Source organism: Colletotrichum siamense (assembly GCF_013390195.1).
Source record: "Colletotrichum siamense strain Cg363 chromosome Unknown KSG_Cg363_contig03, whole genome shotgun sequence".
In the NCBI taxonomy this organism is placed as follows: Eukaryota; Fungi; Ascomycota; class Sordariomycetes; order Glomerellales; family Glomerellaceae; genus Colletotrichum; species Colletotrichum siamense.
Window position 1 is genome coordinate 6250198 of NW_023501016.1, and position 25022 is coordinate 6275219.

The 25022-nt window shown below is 54.2% G+C and overlaps 9 protein-coding genes across 9 annotated transcripts; 3 read left to right on the top strand and 6 right to left on the bottom strand.

The window, feature by feature from the left end:
• Positions 1-216: 216 nt before the first annotated feature.
• Positions 217-2169, top strand: cocE-6 (Cocaine esterase; the record flags this gene model as incomplete). Its single annotated transcript, XM_036637509.1, has 1 exon — positions 217-2169. One exon carries the CDS (start codon positions 217-219, stop codon positions 2167-2169), a length of 1953 nt encoding a protein of 650 aa, XP_036497266.1.
• A 195-nt stretch (positions 2170-2364) lies between these two features.
• lolP1-7 (Cytochrome P450 monooxygenase lolP1) lies at positions 2365-4152 on the bottom strand (the record flags this gene model as incomplete). The annotated part of the gene is made up of 6 exons (XM_036637510.1): positions 2365-2490; positions 2553-3051; positions 3111-3236; positions 3297-3655; positions 3718-3914; positions 3966-4152. 6 exons carry the CDS (start codon positions 4150-4152, stop codon positions 2365-2367), a joined length of 1494 nt encoding a protein of 497 aa, XP_036497265.1.
• A 517-nt stretch (positions 4153-4669) lies between these two features.
• Positions 4670-6318, bottom strand: CGCS363_v005662 (Secondary metabolism regulator LAE1; the record flags this gene model as incomplete). Its single annotated transcript, XM_036637511.1, has 9 exons — positions 4670-4715; positions 4782-5201; positions 5360-5497; positions 5553-5590; positions 5641-5795; positions 5855-5896; positions 5955-6048; positions 6113-6136; positions 6193-6318. 9 exons carry the CDS (start codon positions 6316-6318, stop codon positions 4670-4672), a joined length of 1083 nt encoding a protein of 360 aa, XP_036497268.1.
• Positions 6319-7425: 1107 nt separating this feature from the next.
• patO-1 (FAD-linked oxidoreductase patO) lies at positions 7426-9553 on the bottom strand (the record flags this gene model as incomplete). The annotated part of the gene is made up of 4 exons (XM_036637512.1): positions 7426-8520; positions 8573-8975; positions 9029-9395; positions 9457-9553. 4 exons carry the CDS (start codon positions 9551-9553, stop codon positions 7426-7428), a joined length of 1962 nt encoding a protein of 653 aa, XP_036497267.1.
• Positions 9554-13991: 4438 nt separating this feature from the next.
• CGCS363_v005664 (uncharacterized protein) lies at positions 13992-15056 on the top strand (the record flags this gene model as incomplete). The annotated part of the gene is made up of 1 exon (XM_036637513.1): positions 13992-15056. One exon carries the CDS (start codon positions 13992-13994, stop codon positions 15054-15056), a length of 1065 nt encoding a protein of 354 aa, XP_036497270.1.
• A 355-nt stretch (positions 15057-15411) lies between these two features.
• ladA (L-arabinitol 4-dehydrogenase) lies at positions 15412-16808 on the bottom strand (the record flags this gene model as incomplete). Its single annotated transcript, XM_036637514.1, has 4 exons — positions 15412-15618; positions 15684-16152; positions 16223-16510; positions 16573-16808. 4 exons carry the CDS (start codon positions 16806-16808, stop codon positions 15412-15414), a joined length of 1200 nt encoding a protein of 399 aa, XP_036497269.1.
• A 946-nt stretch (positions 16809-17754) lies between these two features.
• xyl1 (putative NAD(P)H-dependent D-xylose reductase xyl1) lies at positions 17755-18857 on the bottom strand (the record flags this gene model as incomplete). The annotated part of the gene is made up of 3 exons (XM_036637515.1): positions 17755-18345; positions 18410-18688; positions 18753-18857. 3 exons carry the CDS (start codon positions 18855-18857, stop codon positions 17755-17757), a joined length of 975 nt encoding a protein of 324 aa, XP_036497272.1.
• A 942-nt stretch (positions 18858-19799) lies between these two features.
• On the top strand, positions 19800-22166 carry CGCS363_v005667 (Sterol regulatory element-binding protein ECM22; the record flags this gene model as incomplete). The annotated part of the gene is made up of 5 exons (XM_036637516.1): positions 19800-19944; positions 20134-20291; positions 20358-20831; positions 21040-21403; positions 21457-22166. The coding sequence occupies 5 exons, from the start codon at positions 19800-19802 to the stop codon at positions 22164-22166; spliced, it is 1851 nt and encodes a 616-aa protein (XP_036497271.1).
• An 83-nt stretch (positions 22167-22249) lies between these two features.
• On the bottom strand, positions 22250-23984 carry AMTR1-2 (Transcription activator AMTR1; the record flags this gene model as incomplete). The annotated part of the gene is made up of 3 exons (XM_036637517.1): positions 22250-22974; positions 23027-23399; positions 23457-23984. The coding sequence occupies 3 exons, from the start codon at positions 23982-23984 to the stop codon at positions 22250-22252; spliced, it is 1626 nt and encodes a 541-aa protein (XP_036497264.1).
• Positions 23985-25022: the final 1038 nt, after the last annotated feature.

A 25022-nucleotide genomic window follows, 5' to 3' on the forward strand; every position in this document is an offset into this window, starting at 1 on the left:
TCGTAAAAGCCAAAGCCGGTCACTAGTGGCAGCGGAAGGGTTTCGGGCAACTTCGAGGAAGCCGGTTTGCTGGAACACACACTGAACGGAGATGGCTAATGGATTTATCAAGTTCAGAAAGACAGCTTCGAGCTATAAAGCCCACAGTCCTCTTCCAGAACATCACGTATCTTCCGTCTTACAACACACTCAATCCGATTTCTAGCCACTGCAATCATGAAATCTCTCACTCTTTTCTCATTCACAGCCTGCCTCTCAGTCATTGTTGGTGCTGACCAGGCTGGCCCCAACTCGCTCCTTCAGGCTTCTGAGCCAGACGTAGTCCAAGGCACCGTACGCATTCATGGCGATGATGCCTACCCAGTCTTCATGCGCCGCCTACTTCCAACCGACGCACCGCGAGCTCGTTACCCTGGTTTCAAGCAGGAAACCTTGCTCCTCAAGAACGGGACCATTCGCAGGAAGGGGGCAATGCCTCTGAGCTGTGATATCGTGTTCGAGAGGGACGTCCCGGTCACCCTCCGCGACGGCATTACCATCTACACAGATGTCTTTCGTCCGGTCGGAGATCAGCCTGTCCCAGCAATTGTGGCCTGGAGTCCTTACGGAAAACAAATCGGAGGTCAGTGGCTCGACGACCTTGCGAACCGGTCGAATGTTCCCCTTTTTCTTGTTTCCGAGCTACAAAAGTTTGAGGCCCCTGACCCGGCCTACTGGGTATCAAAGGGGTACGCCATATTGAACCCCGACGCCCGCGGAGCCTACGCCTCGGAGGGTAACATCACCTACTGGGGCCGCCAACTCGCCGAAGATGGATACGACTTTATCGAATGGGCCGCAGACCAATCCTGGAGCAATGGGAAGATAGGCATGGCCGGGAACTCATTTCTCGCAATCTCACAGTGGCACATTGCGGCGTCGCAACCCCCACACCTGGCAGCCATTGCCCCCTGGGAGGGCGCTACGGATGTCTTGCGGGCAGCAGCAACATCGTTTGGACTTGGGAACTTAGGCTTCGAAGAGGCCATCATAACTACTTTCTCAGGAAATAACTATGTCGAAGACACCCCCAGGATGATGTTGAACAACAGTTTGGACAACATTTATTGGCGAAATCGGAGCCCCAACTTGAGTAACATCACAGTCCCAGCTTATGTCGTGGCGAGCTACACCAATCTCGCGCACACTCACGGCACCTTTGACGGGTTTCGGCACATCAGCTCCGATAAGAAGTGGCTTCGGGTGCACAACACTCATGAGTGGGAGGACTTTTACGTCCAGGAACACACTGAAGAGCTACGTGCCTTTTTCGATCGTTTTCTCAAAGACGGCCCGAACGACTGGGAGCAGACACCACGAGTACGAATTTCTGTTCTTGACCCCGGCTCCAATGACACTGTCGGTCGCGTTGTCGAGGACTGGCCTGTGCCGGATCTGCAGTCTACCACCCTCTTCCTCGGCTCCAACCGGACCCTTAGTCACAACCCTATTCCCTCATCCACCTCCGTGTCCTATGAAATCAATGCGAATACCACTGGCGTGCTGTTCTCTTACATAGTCCCAGATCTTGTTGAGATCATTGGGTACGTCAAAGTCCGTCTCTGGGTGGAGGCGAAAGGTTCAGATGATCTGGAGCTTGCTATCACAGTCGAGAAGAGAGATGCCCAAGGCAACCCGTTCCCTCGTGCTGGTAGTGCAGAGAGTACCGATCCTGTGGCCCGTGGAAACATTCGCGTTTCCCGCAGAGCACTCGACGAGACTCGTTCGACTCCATCTGAGCCTTACCTGTTGCATGAACGAGAGGACTTGCTCAGTTCTGGCGAAATCGTTCCTGTTGACATCGGTCTATGGCCAACAGCTCTTCGGTTTCATCCGGGCGAGAAAATAGTTCTCACAGTTTCTCCAACTGTGCTGACACCGTCAACTTTGGACATGGGATTTGGAGTTGCAGGCGTTGAAATTCCGAAGGAGAATGGAACCTATGTGCCGGGTACAAGCCCTACTATGCAGCAGCTGGGTGGGAACTCTACCAACCCTCTCTTCGTGGAAGCGCAGAGAACCAAAAGCTCCACCACTCGCAACAAGGGGTCTCATATCCTCCACTTTGGTGGTCAATTTGACAGCCATGTTCTCTTGCCTTTGAACACAACTAGCAGTCACAGCTCTTGAACTCTAGGACAGGAGCCTCCACACTGGCACTGGTAGGTGCGCAGAAGAAGTCGATGGCTGCAATGCGAACAGTAAGAAATAATTGAGGTGTAACAATAAGTAGGCTCTTCAATAAAACGTGTGGAATCTTCTCAAAGCGAAAAAAATAAAATGATTTGAAACCCTTCAAGTATTAATCCCTGAGACATGTAACCTCTACTTTCCCCGGCCATTCCGCCTTGAGACTCTCAGCCAAAAGTCATGTGTGATCCAAAAGCCAGCACTCCAAAGTTTCAATGGCTTCTCAGGTTTGGCAATGGCAAAGTCGTATCTTCGAAGGAGCTACAACGGTTAGCTTGTCGGTCGCAAAAAAGTCATCAGAACGGCGTCATGAGACAGCTTACCTCGACGAAGATCTTGTTCAACTCCATGAGCGCGATGTTTCTGCCCATGCAGTAAAACTTGCCAAATCCGAAGACGAGATCTGTGGTTGCAATCATCATCTTGAATCTTTCGTTGTCATTCCCGGCCTCAATCCATCTTTCCGGCCTGAAGAGATGAGCATCAGGACCAAAAACCTCTCTTGTTCTTCCAATACTGCAAACATTCTCTCCCAGCTGTGTTCCTGCCGACAATTTGTAACCGTGAATGGTGTCGCCCCCTTGCGGCACCTCCTTGCTGACAACGCCAGTCGAAGGTGGGTAGAGACGAAGTCCTTCTCGGATGACTGCCTGAAGATATGGCATGGCTTTGGCTTCTGAGTCTTTGACCGGAAAGCTCAGCATTCCGGAAGCAATACCAGCATCTATCTCTGCACGAAGCGCTGCGAACGCGGAAGGGTTCGATAAAAGCGACAGCAGTATCATGCGGATAGCAGTGGCTGTCGTATCTGATCCAGCGATTCTGAACGTTGTTAGCCTAAGCTTTTGTGACAAATAGACGCAGGTTGGTAAAAGACGTACGTTTCCACATAGACCTCCTGTGTCAACTCTTCTTGAGTGAGGCCGGCGTTGATGAAGGACTGTATCATGTCTTTCCCTGGCTTCGTATCGGGGGCCAATCTGCCGTCGACAAATGTCTTTGCAAACCTGGCGCAACAGGTCAATGCCAATATTCTTTCTCCATTGCTTACTTTGATCATATCTCACCCCATAAGTGCCCCGAAGCCGGCCGAGTCTGCTGACTTTGGCAGCCCCAGGTTAAGAGGCCAGCTGTGCATGAGCTTGGCCAGCCAGGGGACATTCCCCATCGTGATCATCACTGGGAAGAAGGCGTCCTTTGTAGCAACATACTGATACAAGTCACGGTCCTCTCTCAAGAAACCGTATGCGTGGCCGAAACCTAGCTCACTGATTACATCCAGGGCAAAGTACGTCGACTTGCTGGCCATGTCCATGGGTCTGAACACGTTTGGTGTGGAAATGTACTTAGTGTCGATCAAGTCAATAAATGCGGCAATTTGCTTGTCAATACCAGCTTCGAAACCGCCATTTTCAAGGCCGGAATACTGATAACGTCAGTGGGAGCTGCAGATCAAAGACCTATTTTCGCTGCGTGAGCTGGACTTACACCTGGGCCCATTTTGCTCTTCAAATGTTTGCGCTTCTCCTCATCGCGCATCGAGAAAAGGTGATCCTCGCCCGGAGTCGTTCTTCCAACTGCGTACCACTCGCCTTTCGTGTATCTGCTCCGCGCAGCCGCGATTCTTTTCAAGGTATCGGGATCGCTGAACATGACGGTGTTTGGTCCGATTCGGACAAGAGGGCCTATGGAATCTCAGCGCGCATATCAGGCAGGCGTCAAAACCCAGCGCTCACCGTATTTCTCGTGAATTTCCATGTAGTACTCGTGAACTGATCCGTTGAGCGCCGCGCGCGCCATGGAAAAGCCGGTGATGGCGTGCCAGAACGGGCCTGGGACATGTGACAAGCGGTACCAAAGCCAGAACTCCCTTGCGAGGAGGCCGCCCACCGCCAGGAAGGCGAAGAGAATCACGAAACCCATGTTCGAGTGCTTTTGGATTTATGCAGGCCACGGCATGCGTGAGATTTCCGCTGGATGATGTCGGTGAAGAACCATGAAGATGGAGGCTAACGAAGAATGATGGGGGTTGAGGTCTCAGCTGCCACCTTTAGCGCGAAGCGGCACGTGGTGGTCGATAGCCGCTTTTAGATGTCCAGGTGACATCGGGCGCTTCTGAGATCTTTTCTGCTCAACGACCTGTCGTATTTCGCGTAATATCCCATTTTCGTCATTTGGACGACGTGTTTCATACCCTTATCGTACGATGCAAATTTCACGCGTCTTCATGCACAGATTTTGAGATGAATACGTAGAGGCCAGTTGTCAACCATCTTTCATGGTCCCAATTTTGATTACTGTAATTCGTCTTTCTCGAACAGAGCAAGAAAAACGCCACTTGAACACCTCTGCATCTATCATCAGGGAAGCCCTATCAGTAAACTCAACCATGAACGCTGCCCGCGAGCGCGTGCCATTCTGTCCAAAACTCGGCAGCTAATCAAGCCGATTCTTCCTTTTCAGGCTTTCGCCCGTATATGGCCCATCTGTTCAGCATGTTAATGAATGAACCAAAGATTGAGGGAAACATAACTCAAGACTTTGCAACTGACATGGAAAAGTAGGAGTGGATGTCCCTGTTGCGGAAATCCTGCCGATTCTGAGCCAACAGAACCAGAACCTCTTCGCGGGACCACCCGAGAGCCCTCGTCAGCGGAGCCATACATACGGCCTCCCAACCGGCCTCAATATTTTCACCGCCCCAGGACCCAAGGTTTTTGTATCGCTTGTCTTTGGGCCAAGGACTGGTAGGCCACTTCAGCTGCTGCATCACCACATCTGTAAATCCGGCCTGTATCATCATGGGCTTCAGCTCTTTCGGGTCTTGGTACGCTGCCCCAAGCTTCTGAGCCGCCTCTGCTAGGAGTCCGAGTGTCTTCATGATCGAGTGTTCAGGCTTGAGGGTGCCATCGTCTGACTTGAGTTGAAGGTCCATCTCAACTAGTTCCAGGTAGCCACCCGGCGTCAGATTACTGCGGGATGTGATTAGCCATCATAAATGATTCGGACACAGATTAAAGCCACTTAGAGAAAGGACAGAACACCCTTGCAGGTTACCATGGAGGAAATGGGGAGAAAACAAAACCTGGAAACTAAGTTGCCCGTAATGATCCAGACCAAGACCACTTACTCATAGGAATTTTGGATAAATTTCCTCCAATCACGGATTGCTGAGTTCATGATGCGGCTGTGAATGTAATCGAAGGGCCGTGAGAAGAGCCATTCCTCTTCGATATCGTCAATCTCAAACTTGACGTTGGGAGGCGTGCTTGTAGCAATCAGTGTTGGGAAATGAAGTAATGACGGGTTGTTTGAAGCCTTACTACTCAGGCTGGATAGCAGAAAGATCGACTCCGAGGATCTGTTAATAGTAAGAAAGCAGGAAACTACAATTCTTTGCTGGCCACAAACCTCAGCCTCTGGATGAGCGTCGCCAAAGTCCATAGCCCAGATACCGGTGCCGGTGCCGACATCAAGGACACGTCCTACCTTGGCTCCGGGTTCGTTTGGAGGGGCGGTTCCAAGCTTGTCATCAAAAGAAAGAAGGAACATGTTGTGCTGCAAATCTGGTGTCTAAGTTAGTACAAAGGATGCTCCTCTTGAGCGGAGGCGGAGAACCCCATACCTAGGCGATCTTGTTCTCTTTCATCATTTGGCAAAGGATACTCTGTCGTCAAGGGTTAGCTTAGGCATATGCGTTTGCGTCCACTACGGGGTAAACCTACTGCCATCCTTGTAGGAATGATAGGTTCTTCCATTTTCAACTCTGTATTGGAAAACAGAACTTGTTACACTTGTGCTTGAACTCGGTAGACTTCGCTAAACGAGAATTTTGTGAATAACCAGGAGTCATCTAGCAAAGAAGCTAGGTTATCTCACTTACAGTGTCGTCTTCCGAATCATCATCCTACAAACATGTTTAGGTCGTCGTACCAAGATCGGTAATACGGTAGTAATGCTTACCTCTTCTCCAGCTTCAATGAAGACCTCAAGGTCGGGCACGTTGTTGGGATGGGCCTCTGCATCAGCTGATGCCGTTGCTGGCTCTGTTGCCTGCTGATGGGAGACAGTCTCGTTGTTGTCTGACATGGTGCTCACAGAAGTTGGCGAACGAGATTTTCTGAATCAAGAGGCTTCTTCTGTTTCTTGAAATAATGAAGCGTGAAGTTTCGACGCAGATGAACAATCTATGAGAAAGTCTTGTACCCCTCTTCTTGGCTCATCGCCCACCAAATTTAAGCGGTGGACTCTTTATCGGGCATTTTGCTCTAAGGGGAAACATCTCCTCTATTTGGGCGAATCATAACTACATGATTTCAGTATCTCGTACGACAGCAGAACCAACAGGCGTTGAACATTCTCCAACAGGCAACCATTTCGTTGGACTGCATGCACTAATCCGCGATAGGGAACTGCTTATTGGCGCAAACAGGCCTTATATGGCCAATCAATTTGCCTGTAAATGTTTGTGTCAATCTCTCATATGAATGTCAGTACTTGTCGATGCTGCGCTTCACCTCGTTTTTGCCGTATTCCTCCACAGTGCCCAGGCCAGCTAGTCTCTCAGGCAACTTAATACGATGCATATGTGCGTAGGCGACCTCTACATCAAACATGGAGTGCGCTCAGAGGTGGCGCATGGACGGCATTTTCATTCGATATTAATCTAGTACCCCGAAGGGTTTTCAGCTGTCTGCATCAAAAACTCATCGATTGATTGTTGACGAAAGCTGCGCTCGCCACCTCAGCGTGGTTTCTGCAAGTGTTTTCGCAGCCGTGTTGCGGTTGACTGTCTTTCTTAAATATCACCCGTAGTTCATTGAATTTAATACTCTGGAAACTCAAAATTGGGCGGAGGATGACGTTGGCATAGGAAAGGGGAGTCTTGATGGCTGGAACAGTAACTACTGACCCACTTCGCGGCGGCTGATGCGCGTGAACATAGAACGAGATAGGTTTATTCAACACCAAAATGTTTTTGCCTTTTGACAGAACGCTGAAACGACGTGGGCACATACCACGAGGTAAGCAGAACACATGTAGTTGCGGCATCTGGTCCCAACATAAAAAGGCATGACGGTCATTTAATTGCACATTGGATGAGCAAATTGACGAAATAACAAGTTTTATTTCAACCGAAGTCGCTACCCAACTCCATGCTTGGTCACCGTTCATCAACTAATAATTATACTATGTTTACTTGCGGCAAAGACGGTCAGTCTGGAGCGTGAGCCAGTCGTTCTGGCGGGCAATGTACCAGTCCTCACTGCCGACAGCAGTGGGGGCGTAGAACACTCCCCAGGGGTCAATCTTCTTCTTGAGCTCAACCAGACGAGCGTAGTTGGATCCGAAGAAGGCCTGGCCAAAATCGGGCTCCATGACGTCTCCCTCGTTGCCGTAACCACCGCTGCCGGGGGTGATCTTGCGGAGTCTGCCCATCCAGTCCTGGGTGATGCGGACGTTGGCAGTCTTGACCTCCTCGGTGGTGGCGGTGTCGGCCCATCCGCCTCCGATGATGGCGAACATGAGGTTCTCACGCCAGGCGGGGTTGGCGGCGCTCTCGGTGGTCTCGGCGGGGGCGGCAGCGTTCATGTTGTACTGAATCAGCGCTGAGCCCTCCTCGATGATACCTCTCAGGGTGGAGATGGTCTCGTTCAGGAGAGCGGCATCCTCCCAGTTGGCCTTGGGGATGAGACGAGAGGCAGTGCGGATGGTGGCGCTGCCGACGCTCTCCATGGGGAAGTGGTTCTTCCAGGTGTCGTAGAAGTTGTCGTGCTCAAAGTACTCAGGCTCGACCTTGAAGCCCAGAGTAGCCCACTCCTCGAAGAGGGGAGCGACCATAGCCTTGAAGTCGTCGAGAGCCATGCCGGGCACGAGCCAGGGGCGCATGCTCCAGAGGAAGGCACCGTTGCCGGCGGGGAAGAGGGTGGAGTAGCCGTAGCTGTGGCTGGCGGAGAAGTCGGGGAAGCGGCGCCAGTAGGCCTCCATGGCGGACCAGAAGACGGTGCTGGAGATGTTCTTCTCGGCGGTGTTGAGGCTCCAGGTGAGTCCAGAGAACTGCTTCTTGGGGTACACGCGAACGGTCATGGAGGTGACGACACCCCAGGTAGAACCACCGCCACCACGGACAGCCCAGAAAAGGTCGCTGTTGTTCTTGTCGTCGGCGGTGACGTGGCGGCCATCGGGAGTGACGATGTCGACGGAGAGGATATGGTCACTGCCAAGTCCAGCGACGGGGCTCATGGGGGAGTGACCACCACCAGCGAGGTAGCCACCGGTGACACCAACGGACTATTGCACGATTAGTAGTGTCACAAACAAATGGGACATGTTCTTAACTTACGCGGCACTCGCCACCGACAGCGGTGTAGCCCTCCTTGTTGGCCGCCTCGTACAGGTCAGAGACCTGGATACCAGCACCAAGCTTGAAAGCAGGGCCCTTGTAGCCTCCAGCAGACTCGTAGTTCTTGATGAACTTGAGACCCTTCAGGTTGTGGGTCCAGATGGACAAGGAACCGGCACCGGTGTTCTTGCCAAGGAAGTCGTGGCCAGTGTTGCGGACAACCAGACGGAGGTTGAGGTTGCGAGCAAAGTTGATAGCAAGCTGGATCTGGGCGACATTGGTGGCCTTGACGGAGTAGAGAGGGAAGCCGCCCAGCTCGCAAGTCTGGTTGTTGGCGGCGTTCTGAGGCTGGCAGGTGGCGCCCTGGTAGATGGGGGACATGACGGAGGTAGGGTCCTCATCGCTTCAAAGAGTTAGTCAACGGTACTGGCATTATAGTCGCGTGTAGCCACTCACTGAGTATCAGAGTTGGACCAGTTGTCGAGGAGGTACTGGCACTTCTCGGCATCGTAGTGCTCACCCTGGTAGCAGGCAGCACCAAGAGGGACAGTCTTGATGAGAGCACCGCCAGTCAGAAGGTTGAAGACCTTCCAGACGAGCTCGGTGGGGTAGAACAAGTCGCCAGGGAAGGTCTTGCACTTGTTGTTGGGGAGGGCGCGCTTCTCAACGCCCTCAGTGTCAGGGAAGGTAAAGAGCGAAATGTTGCTGAGCTCGAGCTGGGTAAGGTTGGCAAGCACGGCATCAGTCAACTGGACAGTCTCCTCCGGGATCTCAGCCTCGGGGAACTCCTCGGCGGCGGGGGCAACGGTGACCTCGTTGGCCTCTGCGAGCATGTTAGAAGAGACTTTGAAGAAGAGGACTGACGGGACATGCGCCCCACTTACCAATGGCTTCTCCGTCGACGACGATGTTCTGGGCGCCGACGAAGCTGGCCAGTGGCATGGCCGCGGCGAGCAGCAGAGCTCTTCCGAGAGAAGGCATCTTGACAAGATGGAGGAAGACTTGTCTTCAAAGGAGTGTAAGATCCGCTGAGCTTGGATGCTGGAGGGATGAAGAGAAGAGGGGAAAAGAGAGACATTCATGATCGACATGCTCCTCACCCACGGCTATATACACGCAGAAGATCACCGCCGCGTCGGACCATTCCTCAACTTCCCACCCCCACACACGTGGCTATTTGCAAGCTATTGGTCCTGAGCCGCATGATCCCATCCCGAGCAGCCGGGATCCAAGCTCTTGCCACGAGGGAATATGGACTTGGCTACCGAATATGCAGCGTATGTCCGCATGCAAAATGAGACTCCATCGCACAGGAGCGCCGTCAAAACTGCACCACCTGAGATGCAGAAACAGGATGCTCATCCCAGAGAGTTTTTTTTTCTGCTTCTCAACTGCAGATGGGGGGCTTCGCCTTAGTCTAGCAGGGGTCCCTCCTATACGAAGCCTTGGCAGGACAGGGTTTGGGCGAAATTAATTACCTTCTAGCCCCCAAAATGCCCCCAGCAAACCGCCGTTTGCGTCGACAAACAGCGGCATTCACGGTACTGGCGGCAGTTTGCTGCGGGTGGTTCGCTGAAGAGCCGTGACCGTGCCGCAGGTGTGTGTGCTTTATTTTACGGGGAGCCGACCTTTTTTCAACGTCAGCTTTCGCTAACGAGACATGTCCCTAAGTTATGTCTTTGACAGCTTGTAGAGGATTGATGCTTTTCGCGGCTTTCACTGGAGGCCTTTGCTGACCGCAACATGAGTAAGGCCTAGAATTGCATCCCGCCCTGCTTCGAAAGCATTGGCTGACTTTTCAGCCGTCGGGGCCTGATGTCCCGCCGGTCCTGCATCATCTCAGGGGCGCTAGATATTCCCTTGCCACTTGCCAAGGCGCTTATTTTGATACCCAAGTTCACGACAACTCGGCAACGCAAGGAACCTCTGTGAACCTTGAAAGCCAAGACGGACGATGATCCAGGGTCGTTCTGGAACTGCTTATCGTTCTAGAATGCGGACGCGAAGTCAAAACCCACGGACAATGGCACCAAAAGTCGGAATGAGACCCGATCAGAAACTCGGACGCAAAGGTGAATGTCAATTGGTGAGGAAATACCTGCATTCCATGTATTCGAGAGATCTGGAGACTGACTCGCGAGTGCGGACGTGCCGGCGGGCGCGCATATGCTGATCTTTGATGGAGGATCGGGGCGGAGACCCGGGTCACTCCGTTCGATTGCCTTGAGCAGATCGTCATGTCTAACGAGCTCGTCAGAGTCATGATCTTTGTTCTGTGCTAGTGATATCGAGAATCAGCTTTTCAACACCTAACAAACCGTACTATGCCTTACATGCAATTCAGCTTCCATCTTCAACCTTTGACAAGCAGGAAGCAGGTCTTTTCATAATTATTTCTAGATTAAAAAAGAGGTTGTTGAAAGCATTCCTCGGTTGATGGCCTCGAATACTCTCACTTGTAGCAACGTCTGCGGTTAGAAAACAAGGCTTGCTAAAGGAGCGGATATGGAGCCTTTCTCGTTGTAAATTCATATTGGACTCCATGATGTCAAGTCGTATCAGGTATGAATATGCTCGATGGAGCTGACAATTGAAGCCCGTACCAAGGGTTTGACTTCATCCAATTCACCGATTCACTCGGGTGGCAGATAACACGCCATAGGTAGATTCCATTCACCGCGCCAACAAGCAGGAACTCACAGTCCCGCCATGAATATTCCATGAACTTATAAATGCTGCTAGTGGTTTTTTGCTCAATGACTTCTACTTTCTCTGAAGGATAACTCCGAAAGCACCTACACATGGTAACGAGATATGCTCACGATGGCTGGTGACAACGATCAACCTGCTCAGGGGCAGCAGTCTCAGCCTCCAACAACCGCTCAGCCTACAATGCAAGCACAAGGATCGGAACAAGTTCGACAGCAAGATCAGGTACAAATGCGTGGCGGTTGCATTGACAAGCAAGGCTTCTGCTGTGGTGTTTGGTGAGCGTCTCCCAATATCAATGCTCATGAAATACTCGAATTAACACAAATTCTAGGCCCGCAGATGGTTGTTACTGCAACGTGATGTAGACCTTCAGAAGTCCGCAGTAGCTAGCTATGCAGTGGGAAAACAGGATTTTCAAATAACACGCTAGTCTATGCTGCGTTTGGGGACCATCGAGTTTCATTTCGAAATCTCCCTTGTGGGCTGTTTACTATCCTGATCACAGTGAGCCTTTACATCGGCCGGTCACAGCTAGAACAAACGCCGAATATCTTGCCTCCAAGGCCATGCATGGTTATTTGAACTTGATGAAGGATACTGAAAAGCCTTTCTTTCCTCCAAGAGAATATTATCACCTCAACCTAAGAACCAACGTCGGTCGCATCCGACGATCTCGTGACGGTGCCTATCAGTGGACCTCGATCTCTCAGCGCACGATGCCACTGCCCATTCAGAAGGTCACCTTGCTCCCAATAGCCTGGCACGATGCCGATGCCAAGTTTCTCACAGTGAAGGCTGGACCACAGACCGCAGTCCATTCCGTCCCGAATCCAACTTTAACCCCGGTCTGCGCAACCCCTGGGTTCACTCACGTTATCTGTTAGTTCGGCGTCCAGGTCCACGTACCCCTTAGCATCGGTGCATGTAGGTCGGCAGCGAATCTGAAGGCAAGGTCCAAATCTGCATCTTATGCCCGGGCAGTGAATCGAGGCGTCATAGAAGGGCAACCGGATCACTACAACAGCCTGTCATTGAGTACAGTGAACATAGCGACGCAGGCACTTCTCTTCAGTCGCACTTCCGCAACTCTATCTGGAACCCGAGGCTATCGGGAGCGCAAACCCTCACCTTCCCAGAGTGGCGCGATTTTCTGTTCTCCATCTCAGCTAACTTTTCGGCGGTCCGCCGACGACGACGCAAGGAACAGTGAAGTCGATGGAGATGCCGCAAAGTGGACGCCTCCTTCGGGAAGTGATTGACATTCTAGCAGGGAGCAGGCCCCGAAGCGAAGGAATTAGCCAATTTTGACAGGCAATGACAGCGCTCACCGCAGCCAAGGGACCCCGACGCTAAATTGAAGCGAAAAAGCACGCGGCCCCGCTGGGGGACGACGGAGCTTCTGATACACTCTAGCGCGACGAGATCCTGGATCCTGGGGCGGTTTGACAGGGCTTCTTCAGTGGTCTGTCCGCGCAATTGTTGGGGGTTTGCGGGCACGGTAAGGTGGGATGTGGGCAGAAGCTCGGTGCGATTGGGGGGTCAGGATTGTGGTTAATCTTAACCTTGTTCAGACGAACTGTCCGGAGAAGAGTTCGGCGGCCGGAGCAACAGGTCGTGAAGGGAGAAGACTGAGCTTGTTGCCTGTCGGAGGTAGTGGCCCAGCGGCATGATTATCCAGGGCAATGGTATGTAGGTCCGAAGAGGCATTTGTGAGGTCCCATGTGCATACGCGACTTGCGCGTCAGCCTGGACGCCGAGAATGAAATGCGCATGGCAAGATAGAAGTTCCCCAATGGTGTTGGCTCGGTAGCGAGTTTGCCGATCTCGCACCCGTGTTCTGTGGGACATTGCCTCGACCACAGGCTGTCTTGAGCACTCGCCAATTGCTGCAAGGATGAAATCGCAAGCACATAGGTACTAGAATCGTACGTATTAAGTTGGTTCAGATTTTCTGCTCAGCTGGATTCTTGGCTTGATGAACAAGCCATATGGTCTTTAATCCATGACTAGGGGACAAATGAGCAGGGAACTGATCTCGCAATGCAGTTGACCACTCGCTCTGCCATTAAGCTCACAAGCCTTTCCGGATACCAGATAATATTACTTCCCACGAGGGGAGACACATCCTAGCTGTGGCTACCATAGGAGGTTTTCGTACTTCCGAGTTCCACATCCCGATCGTAGGAAAAGAGGTACCTTTTCTTGTGTACTACATGACGTTGCACAAAGGAATTCCATGACCATTGCGCAGATCAGGACATCAACGTCAGTTTTCTCATCACCACCACAAAGTCGTTTTTCTTCATCTCCATATATCCGGTCTAGGCTTCTAAAGACCACGAGAGGTTTGAAATCATAAGAGTAGACCAAAAACGTATGCCGCGATTGTTCGCAGTTACCCAACATGGTCAACATCAGGCGGACAGCGCGAGACTCAGGGATGAGGCTTAGCTTATTTCTCAAGTGATAGACAGTCGGGCCTTGAATTTTATTCATGGACTTGGGCCGCCCAAGTCTCTCGCATGGTTTGATCTGTTATGACCGAATCACTACTATTGAGTCAAAGAGCAGTGAATGTGTTCGTGTCTGATTCACCACCACGAATGACCGCACACAATGCCCGATATAAATGGGCGTCTCCGAGAGCTATAATTCCATCGACCCGAAGACGCGAGGAATATTCTTCAACACAACTACAAACGTCATCATGGAAAGATGGCTACCAAACTACGGGCCCATCCCCCCAGCTCCCGAGCCAGCAAGACCACAGCAACCGGTTAACCAAGAAACCCCCCAAGACATTCCGCAAGACCCGCCACGGCCACAGCGGCCTGTAGGGGCAGGTCGTATTCCCGACCATGGTCCTGAATTTGCAGACCCAGATCCAGACCCTGAACCATGGCCTGAGCCGATCCCTGAGTACGACGACCGGGACGTAGAAGAGCCTCCACCAGCGCCGATCAACAACAATGACGGAGCACGCGAAGAGGAACTCCCCGAAAACCACTGGTCCAGACAAATCGCCCCAGCAGCTGTCAGGCATGTCACATTCGGCATGTCGGTGCCTCCTTCTGACGATGATGTTGCGGAACTGCTGGACGAAGGGTATGAGAACATCCCTTACAACTACTTCAAGCGGACGCCGCACGTTGTGTTCAACGTCAGGTACGGCAACTGCACCTTTGAGCTTTTCATATCCTGCTGGACATGGGAAGGACGGGAATGTGGCAGGACGCAGAGCATCCTGTACCCTTTGCAAGAGCTCTTCGTTGAGCACAACGATGCCGTCGTGGAGAATGAGGAATTCCGGCAACGTATGAATGATTTGAGGGAGAGGGTGCTAGACTTCTGTCGGCGATTTCTCAGTCCTGGGGTTGCTATGTTACCGAGACAGACCGGGCAGATGCAGCTTATCGATGTATTTGGGGAGTTCTTCGTCAGCGAGTCGGATGTTCTGGGGGTAGGCTTTTGGGTTGATCAGCGGCGATTCGAGCCGCATGTGGAGTTGAGGTTCACTGATGATGGTATGAATGTTAGGTATCTGAGACATCAAGGAAGGGAAAATATGGGAGGCGGAGAGGATGGCCAAAGGAGAGATCGAGGTCGAGAAGACATGGGCAACAGAGATGAGAATCGAAGGAGACATCAAGGCCGGGGAAACCTGGGGAACAGAGACAATGACCAGAGGAGAGATCAAGGCGAGTTTTGGGCTGGATACGGGCCTGGTCGGCCGTTGTATGATTTCAACGGCTATGGCCACTTTCAACTTTGACAGAAGACATTCGGCAGACAGAGCGCCCATAAAATGGATAAAACTGATTAACAAACTAGCATCCGTAATATCAATGAGTATTGGTGGCCATGAGCCCAAAGAGGTTTCCTAGCTGTATTAGCCAGAGACGTTAGTCGGCCGGGCCACGAATCTTGAATACGTCAAGATTATCAGCACTTTCAAACCAAAAACTTGGTTCACATGAATTAAATTCATTAGCCGCAACGCCAAATTCGCTAAGTATGCTATGCTCGACCGCATTACCCATCCAAAGTTTATCACATAAAGCCCCGAACAACACCATGCCTCATCACCCCGATATCAATGCTCCATCAACCATCCCCGCCGTACCCATCTAAAAGACTTCGGAGTCGACCTCGTCCACAATCTGAACCTTGATGCTGCCGTTCCTGTAGTCGGACGCCAGCGTGAGTGCATCGACGGCCTGCTCGAGAGGGAAAGTGTGCGAGATAAGGCTCTTGAGGTCGAGAATGCCGCTGCTCAGGCACGCGATGCCGGCAGGCCACGTGTCGCGGTATCTGTTGATGAACTCGAGCTTGATCTGCAAGGCAAACATCGTCAGTATATCCCGCCATTGACCCAGAACCCGGGACAGGCAGAACTCACCTCAGCCAGAGAAAGGTGCATAAACGGCAAGTTGTTCATAATCTCCCTTCCCACGCCGATGACCATGACCATACCGCCGCGACGCGCCGTGAACGCCGCCGTACAGATGCTGCTCTCGACGCCGGTGCACTCAAGCACCGTCCGCGGGGCGCTGTACTCGTCATCCCCAAACAGCGCGCGGATCGCCTTGCCGTTGCCCTCGTTGCCGAGCGCCGGGTTGACGCGGTAGGTGATGACGCTGGGCACGAGCGTCTTGGCGAAGGCGAGGCGCGAGGGCTCGATGTCGGTGATGACGAGCGGGTGCGCGCCCGAGGCGCGCGCGGCGGCGAGGGTGATGAGGCCGATGGGGCCCGCGCCGCAGACCACGGCGCCGACGCCGAGGGAGAGGCCGGCGGTGCGGATGCCGTGCATCGCGACGCTGAGGGGCTCGAGGAGGGCGCCTTCGGCGTAGGAGATGTTGTCGGGCAGCCTGGGTTTGTGGGTTAGCGCCGCATATTCTCCGCGATGCTGTCATGAACGCATGGAATGTGGACACTTACTTGTGAAGCCACTTGGCGGGATGGCACTTGTAGCGCTGGATGGTGCCGTGGTAAGGGTACACGCCGGCGAACTGGACATCTTCGCAGAGGTTGTAGCGGCCCTCTGTGCAGAGGAAGCACTCGCCGCACGGCACGCCGGGCTCAATGGCGACGCGGTCACCGGGCTTGAGGTTCTTGACGCCCTCGCCGCAACGGATGACCACGCCGGCGGCCTCGTGGCCGATGATGCAGTCGCCTTCGAACACGAGGGTGCCGATCTTGCCCGTCTTCCAGAAGTGGATGTCGGATCTGGGGACGAGAAGTTGTCAGCGCATTGTCCGTCATGACTGAATTCTTGTGGACAAACTCACCCACAAACACCAGTCGCCTTGACGTGGACCAGAACCTCGCCCTTCTTGGGCGCCAGGACGGGGGCCTCCTCTGCCTTAAGGCGGTGATCGGCCGTGACCACCAGCGAAGGGTTCGGCAAGGGCGCCTTCAGAGTCTCGACGGGGGCCGCATTCTTCTCCATCTCCGTGACGACGACGATGCCGTTCTTGGTGGGCGCGACGCCGTTGACGGGCGCCTCGGATATCGTTGTGCACATCTTCAGACGTGTGGTATGTGGCAGGAAGGTCGAGCGAACGAGAGACGACAAATCGCAAGTTTAAACAAACACAAACGGTGATCCTTTCGTCAAAAGCTACGTTCCGTGTCGCGACAGAGGGAAGAGAAGAAGGCGGTAGACTTTGAAACGGAAAAACACAAGCTGTTAAAGAAGAGCTGTCTCCCAACCGGATAATCTCCTTCGTTTCTATTCGTCGAGGATCTAATGGAAAAAGGAGAAGAAAGCTCAACAGTCCCTTCTAGCTCGCGTCCCGTCCCGCTTCACACCAAACAAAATAATTTCTCGTCGTGTGATCTATGTTCCGGCCGGTAATATTGTCGACAATCGGACGGGACGGTTCCAATTGGGGTTTGCCAGAAGGAAGAGCGGGGAACTGACCGACGCGGGGCGACTAACACTTCCTCTTCGTCTGTTGGTGATGCTTGGGACTTCCCGATGCGGAAATCGTAAGCACCTCACCGGCAGTTCTGGATTGGCTTAGACTCCGGGAAAATGCCGGCTGTTTAAAGCTGATTACCAGGTTCGTGTTGAGGGGCACCGGGTTCCGTCCCCCGGCGACCGATGCCCCGCCCCCTCCATCGGCCGAGTTCCGAGAGACATGAGAGGACAGATAGCTCGGGTGGGCGCATTATCCTCATGCATTGCGAACGAAGTCTTTGAGAGCTCTAGCTTGAGCTCGTTTGAAGCTATGATGATGTCGGGGAAGCGTGCCTTATGCCTTTCGCACCCGTCGCTTGGCTTCAAGTCAATCAACAGGGGGGACTTTCAATAGAGAAAAGAGATTTTTGTATGCGGGTAACTTTTTGATTCATTCAACAAGGCCTTTGTTGGCCATTTCTATGGTAACTATTGGTCCCACGGATCATTATCCAAGACGCATCCTCCCACCCATTTTCCAGTCATTCACATCATTAAGAAACATCCCTTAAGCAAAAATGCGCAGAGGCTTGTGGGGCAGGTAGAAACCGGGGTCGTTGAAGCGCAGGCCAAGGTCAAGGTCAGAGATGGCCTCAAGCTCCGCGGGAGTCAGATCGAAGCCGTTGACCTCGAGGTTCTGCTGCAGACGGTTCTGGCTGTTGCTCTTGGGGATGACGGCGATGCCGCGCTGGGTGGCCCATCTCAGGAGAACCTGCGCGGGGGTGGCGTTGTGCGCGGCGGCGGCCTTGGTGACGGCGTCGACCTCGAAGAGGCCCTTTGCGCCGATGGCGCGCTTGTTGGAGATCTCGAGGAAGGACTGGGGGCCGAAGGAGGAGTAGGCGGTGACGGCGATGTTGTTCTCCTGGGCCATGGAGATGAGGTCGGGCTGGACGAGGTAGGGGTGGTGCTCGATCTGGAGGGAGGAGATGGGGTGGCGGGCGTAGGACTGGACGTCGTAGAGGGACTGGGCCTGGAAGTTGGAGACGCCGATGGACTTGGCGATGCCCTGGTCGACGAGGGACTCGAGGACCTCCCAGGTCTCGCGGATGGGCACGTTGTCGGTCTCGACGATGGTCTGGGCCTCGTCTTGCCACCAGGCCTGGGTTACGTTGTTAGGCTTCTATCGGTTCATTTGCATTGTTTGAGGATGATGAGGGACTTACGGGGTAGGGGATCTTGGAGGGCTCAATGTACTTCAGAGCGACGGGGAAGTGAATGAGGTAGAGGTCGATGTATCCCAGACCGAGGGTCTCGTTCTGCTTCTTGGCCATCTCGAGGGCGTGCTCCTTGCGGTGGTAGTTGTTCCACAGCTTGGTGGTGATGAAGATGTCCTCACGCTTGACGAGGCCGTCGGCGATGGCGCGGCGGACACCCTCGCCAGTCTCCTTCTCATTCTGATAGTCGTAGGCGCCGTCAAAGAGGCGGTAGCCGGTCTTGATGGCCTGTATGTCGTCAAAGTCAGATAGTCGCCTCGATAAGAGCTCACAGGACAATATGTCAACTCACGTTGTAGACAGTGTCGGCGCAGGTCTCGCGGGGAACCTTCCACAGGCCAAAACCGACGAGAGGCATCTCGCGGCCGGAAGCGAGGGTGATGGTGTCCTTGCCCATTGTGACTGGAATTTGTGAATGAATTGGGGTATTGATGCTGAAGGAGACAACTGTGAGAAGAGCGAGAGATGTGAAGCAAGAGAAAGGCAAAACAATCGTGGTCAACAATATTTTCGGCCTGACCCCGATTGTAAATATTTCAGCATCTTTTCAAATGACCCCGCCTCAGGGCACCATCCGTCGCGTCGCAGCCCGAATCTCATTTCACTTGCATCGTCATGGAGGGGCATCTCTGGCGGTGCTTGGGACTTCCGTTTACGGTAATGCTAACCGTTCCTTAGCAGAAACGGGCAAGCATCCCCGCGCTTAGTGGCCCCCCTGTTTGACTCGTGTTCGACCGGGTTCCACGAGGGGAATTGAAGAGACCAGACCGCTCACATGAGATGGGGAAATGGGGTCAATTATCCACGGCGAAATGATGCATATGTGCTTTTGAAAAAACGTGGCTTGCCATGTAGCGTCGGAATATGACCGGCTGGAAAGATGCTGCAACTGTTCTTCGATGGTCTTTACCTCAACTGAGTGAAAACCAGCTCATTTCTGAAGAGACAGGAAAAGAGCCGCCTATTCAACAGCTCCATCAGAATAGTTCCTCGCCAACTCCCTGTCAACGCTTGTCTCGAACCGTGATCGCGTGGCACTCCCAACCCCAAGTTTCCAAGTTCCAATCCCCACCACACCACACACCACCATCAACGCCTCGTCGAGCCATCTTCCCTGCACCCGTCGCCTCTCAATACCCCGTACACACATCCGCTTCCTCCATCCGCGTCTCTCCGCGTTCCTCCACTATTTGTTGGGGACGTCGTCTGCCTTCCCAATCCGACAAAATTATCCCTTCCCACAATGGCACACACACACACGCACACACACCCAGCGCACAGCACGGTCGTCGCAGGCTGAGTGAGAGATAGTGAGAGACCGAGAGGGATACCGAAAATAATGGCGGACGACACGGAATCAGCATCAGCAACCGCCGCCGCCGCAACGGGGGGAGCTGGCGGCAGTCAACAGACGAACGCGTCCAAAACCAGACACAAGAGGACGAGGACCGGGTGTCTAAAGTGTCGGATCCGACGGCGTAAATGTGAGTCTATCTTTCTTATCTCTTTTTGCATCTTCAGGTAGGTAGGAATTGTGTTTGAGTTTCACTGTGCTGTTGTTGGAGTCATCATCCCCACAACTCATGGTGTTTCTTCGCCAGCCCCGGTTACACTCGGTGAAATATATGCAGTCATGTTATCGTCCTGATCATACCTAATCTCTTCCCATACAGGCGACGAAGGCAAACCACGCTGCCAGCGCTGCATCGACGGCAACTTTGAGTGCCAATACGGCCCTCGACTCACCTTCTTGAACAAGAATGCATTGACAGTCTCACCGTCGCCAAGGACAGCGACTGAGGCGACGACGCCAAAGTACTCGAGGCTCCAGGTACGTGTACGATGATGAGAATCAGCTGATCCTGTTCTTCATCACGACTCACCAACAACATCACAGTTCGTGAGTCCCGGCACCGCGAAACAGGGCGCAAAAGACGATTCTGCCTCTCCACCCCCAAAACCTCATGATGCGTCCGCGACAAATAATGCGCCGCCGCCGCCGCATGCTCCCCCAGCGCAGACACCAACTATCGTGACCTTCCAAGCAAATCCTCAACCCCTAGAGCCTCCGACCCCGAAACCGCATCCCATCGAGCCGAGCATCTCGCAGAACCACCATCCGCCTCCCCCGCCGCCGCCGACACAATGGCGCGCGCAGAGCATAGGCCACGAGAGCCTATCTTCGCCGGTACGAAATCTCGACATCACGGGCAAGCTGAACGGAACCTCGCCTAATAACGACGCCGCCTACGAGACGGCCCTCAACGTGCTGCTGTCCCTGGGCAGCGAGGGCACGACGACGAGCGCCGGCTTGGTCCAGACCCCCGACCAAGGCTCTGGGTCCTTTGGGATCGGCGCAGACGGCATCGGCGTGAGTCCGAGAGATTTGATGTCTGTCTCGCCGGGTTCAGTCAGGGAACGGAGGGGGTCGAATGTGGTAGTCCCCGCTGCGAAGAGAATCTCGCAAGATCGACTGCTTCAGTTGTTGCGCCACTTTAGGTACCAAGTCGCGCCCTGGGTAAGTTGGACTAAGATTCGAATTATGATGTCTGTATGGATTTACTTAGACATTCTACCAGCTCGACCTCTGCGACATGAGCCAGACCTTCGGCCTCTACGTGCCCCGCCTCGCCATCGAGTCCGAGGGTGTCCTCCACGCCCTACTCGCTGTCGCCGCAACGACAGATTCGCGCGTGATGACGAACGACGCTGAGTACCTGAAGACGCTTGCCGAGGCAGCGCCGTGGAATCAGAACACTTTGAATAATATTAATGACGGCGACTTGGCACATTTGACATTGTCGACAGCCTGCCGATTCATCACCGATATCCCCAGCGGGTGGCACGAGTTACCCATCGTCATCAACGACAATTTCTGGGCCGTGGCCTTGGCGGAAGCAAGCCAGAAGACAATCGCCATTCTCTCTGTCTTGATCAGACTAGGTACAGCTCATATTCGACATATCCTCGGTTCCTTCATGCTAAACTCCCGGCAGAGCTCGCAGCCGCCCTCGTAACAGGCTCCCCCATCTCCGTCCCCGAACAGCTAAACTACAACCCCATGTCGCAGCAGTGGAACACCTCCTCCGCCGTCGCAGAGACCATCTTCCAGTACACCATCGAGCCCCTCCTCCTCTGCGCCAAGGTCGTCAACTTCTGCAGCGGCAGCTTCCCGCCTCAGACTCCTACTTCAAATCCCAACGGCGCTGCACCTCTGACCCCGGTCCACCGCTGGACGATGCTCAGCGACGCGCTGGGCCTCTGGTACACCAACCGCGCGCAGGAGTTCCGGCCGATGGTCGAGATCGACGGCGGCGACGACACCCTCTTCCCCATCATCCTCTTCACCAACGGCGCCGCCGTCTTCGCGAACCAGCTGTACCACACCGCGATGCTGCTGCTCCTGCAGAACAAGCCGCGCACGCTGCAGGCGGCGGCGGGGACGAAGAAGTCGGGCGGCAGCTCGTCGTCGGCGACGTCGCCGCTGTGGCACGCGCAGAGGGTGTGCGGCATCGCGCTGAACAACGACCGCCGCGACAGCTGGGACCTTTGTCTTGTGGCGTCGCTGTACCTCGCGGCGCAGCGGATGACGTACGAGCCGCAGCAGCGGGCGATTCTGGAGTGCTTTGAGCGCGTGAAGGCGCTGGCTGGGTGGAATGTTGACGGGTTTGCGGCCAGGGTGAGGGAGGATTGGGGGTTGGTGTAAACGATACCAGCCACAGGCGCGCATTACCATAGTCTTGTGATGATGCGTATGGCAACCTTCGTAGCAGATACCTTGAAGCATAATCATCTTGCCATGTCAGCGACCCTGAGCTCTTTGCGAACCTTGTATCCCCACGCGGTCTCGAGGTCATCGATCCTCCAGCACGTTCCCCATCCGGTGACGGCCTCGATGCTGCGGATGAGCCTCACCAGCAGCGCGTGCTCCGATTTGTGACTGAGCAGCCGGCCGGCCACCCACAGCGGCTGGATCGCATTATTCAGACAGCCCTGGTGCGGGTTCGCTAGCGATATACCACAAATACACTTGGCGTGCCATATCGCAGACCCCGTGACGCCGCCGAGCTTGATACTCAGCGGCCGCGGCATCGAGCCCAGCAGCAGGGTACACGCCGTGTGGTACAGCTGGTTGGACGATATCGCCGCCCAGTGGAGGAACAGGATCTGCGGGAACGGACTGCTCTGGATGCTCTGGACTGGCAGCAGCTCGGGCGGGCGGTCGCGCGTCCAGGCCTGCAGGTCCTCCCAGAGGCGGATCCAGCGGTCGGTGAGCTCATCGGGGCTGCTGCAGGTGCCGGCGTCGCCGAGCTCGAAGTAGCGCGTCCTGTCGGCGACGAGCTCGCAGACCTTGGCGCAGAGGTAGACGGCGTAGTTGGCGTGCATGTCGGGGGTGCCGCCGGACTGGTGGAAGAGCTCGCGCGCGTCGTTGTGGGAGGCGCCGCTGGGGAGCCATTTGGAGGGCGTGAGGAGGGTGCTTTCGGTGCCGTCGGATATGAGGGCGCCGCAGAGATCTAGATAGTCAGTGAGTAGATGTAAAGACAATGGAGATATCGTGGGACATACCCATCCTGGCGTAGCACCAGAACACGGCTTGTAAGAGGCCGCCGCTGAACCCGTGAACGTAGAAAGAGTCAAAGAGGGCCGCGCAGCCCTCGAGGTGTTTGCGCCAGTCCTGCGCACTCGCGGACATCATCTCCAAGCAGCAGAGAATGGTGCAGATGGGGATAATCTTCTGGTCTCGGGACTGGAGTAGGGGTGTCAAGAGTCGGATGGCCTCTTGGTAGAGCTCCAAGCTGTCGAAGGATGTCTGCTTGCCCTCTTTGCGCTCCATCTGGCGTGCCGACAGAGCCAGGACGGCATACAAGAGGGCGGGAGAGCTGCGAGCCAATACCGGGACTTGGATGCCAAAGGCGCGGTCGCTGTCGAACATGTCGAGCTGGTGGATGGTGAGTATACCGAAACAAAATTATGCGGGTTCCTACAATGGACTCACCCATGGCGCGACTTCACCGACGTAGTTCTTGAGATACTCCAACCTCCTTCCCGTCCCTAAGATCTGCCCAGCATGTCTTCTTGCAGCCGAGTCATCGCCCAGCATAGTACCCGGCGCAGCAAAGCCTCCCGCGGCGAATCCGCCATCTGCGGCTTCGGGCGTGCCCTCTCTCGTGGGCGCGGCGGTTTGGGCTGTGTTGAAGATGAGGCATCGCAGTTCCTCCTGGTAGGCGAGGTAACCAGGGTCCGTCACAAACTCATCCAGACGCCATGACTCTGCTGGTGATGTTGACGCCTCGGACGACAGGTGCTGCGAGGGTGCCGGGTCGCCGAGGCCCCACGTGGACGCAGCTGGAGTCACTGCAGCGGCGCCATAGTGAGAGGGGCCCTGGGAGTGAGAGAGCGAGTGAGAGTGGGCGTGAGACCGCGATTGAGAGTGAGAGTGAGAGTGAGAGCCGGTGCTTTCGACGCGGTCGAGGGGCAGCGCTGCGGTTGAGTCGGAGTCGTTGATCGTCGCTGGCGAGAGCATCCTGTAATTTCAGAGAGATACAGACTCTCTACAATGAGTCTGAAGCTGGGGCGCGAGACATGCAACAGTGAGCACAGCCAAGCTTTCACGTCGTTGTCGTTCAGAGACCAGACAGACAGACCCCTTGGCTCCATTCACGATGAAGGTTTCGGAAGGTCATGCGGGAGGAGAAAAAACAATGGATCTCGGCTCCAGCGTCTCTCTCCGAACGGGCAATGCACCAAGACAGGGGAAGGGAGGGCGCATTGAACTGCTGCGGGGAACCCAAGTTAGCGGAAACTGCGGGGGAGCTGGGCGCCGGTCATTGGTGTCTCGTGAGCTGTCTTCACCGTGTTGCGCCGGCCAAATGAGTCCATTGTCCACTGTTTCTCCACTTGGGGGGATGTGTTGCGGAGTAAATGGACAAGGGGCAGGGGGTAAGGGGGAAGAAACCAACGGACCTAGCCCGATGCTGATGGTCCCTTACCCGGTGTCAGTCGGAACGCGGCTACCGAGGTCTGTTGAGGTGTGTTGCAGGTGAGTCTCGGTGAGCCATCCGGGCTGTCTATCATCGTGAAGATGTCTCGTTGTATGTTGTGTTGGCTTCATCTTCCTGTTTTGAAATAGGTTGCTTTAATGAATGAGGTGTTCCTAATGAGAGTACGGAGTATTGTGGTGAGCTAGGCAATGTTGCGCACCTCTCCTATTGATGGCCCAATAGCCAAGAAATTTGTAAGTATACAGAGTTCAACAACAACCTTGGCAAAACCATGTTCGATGGAAGAAACGAAGAATGAGAGGACAACGTCTTTTAGAGTACAACACCCACAGTTCGTGTTACTCTTCTCTCGGCCTAAACTCCTCCGGCTCAGCGGGGCCGCCCACTCGGCGTTTCGGTGCTGATGTCACCGGCCGCGGGGCTCACCCAACCTTGATTCCAATGAGGAAACCGAAACCACTTGCCGATGAAGCGCAGTGGATCAGATGCGTTACGATCTGGCTTTATCTGGCCCCTGAGGATCTCTTTAAGGAGTATTTGATAGCTCCTTGACTCTCGTT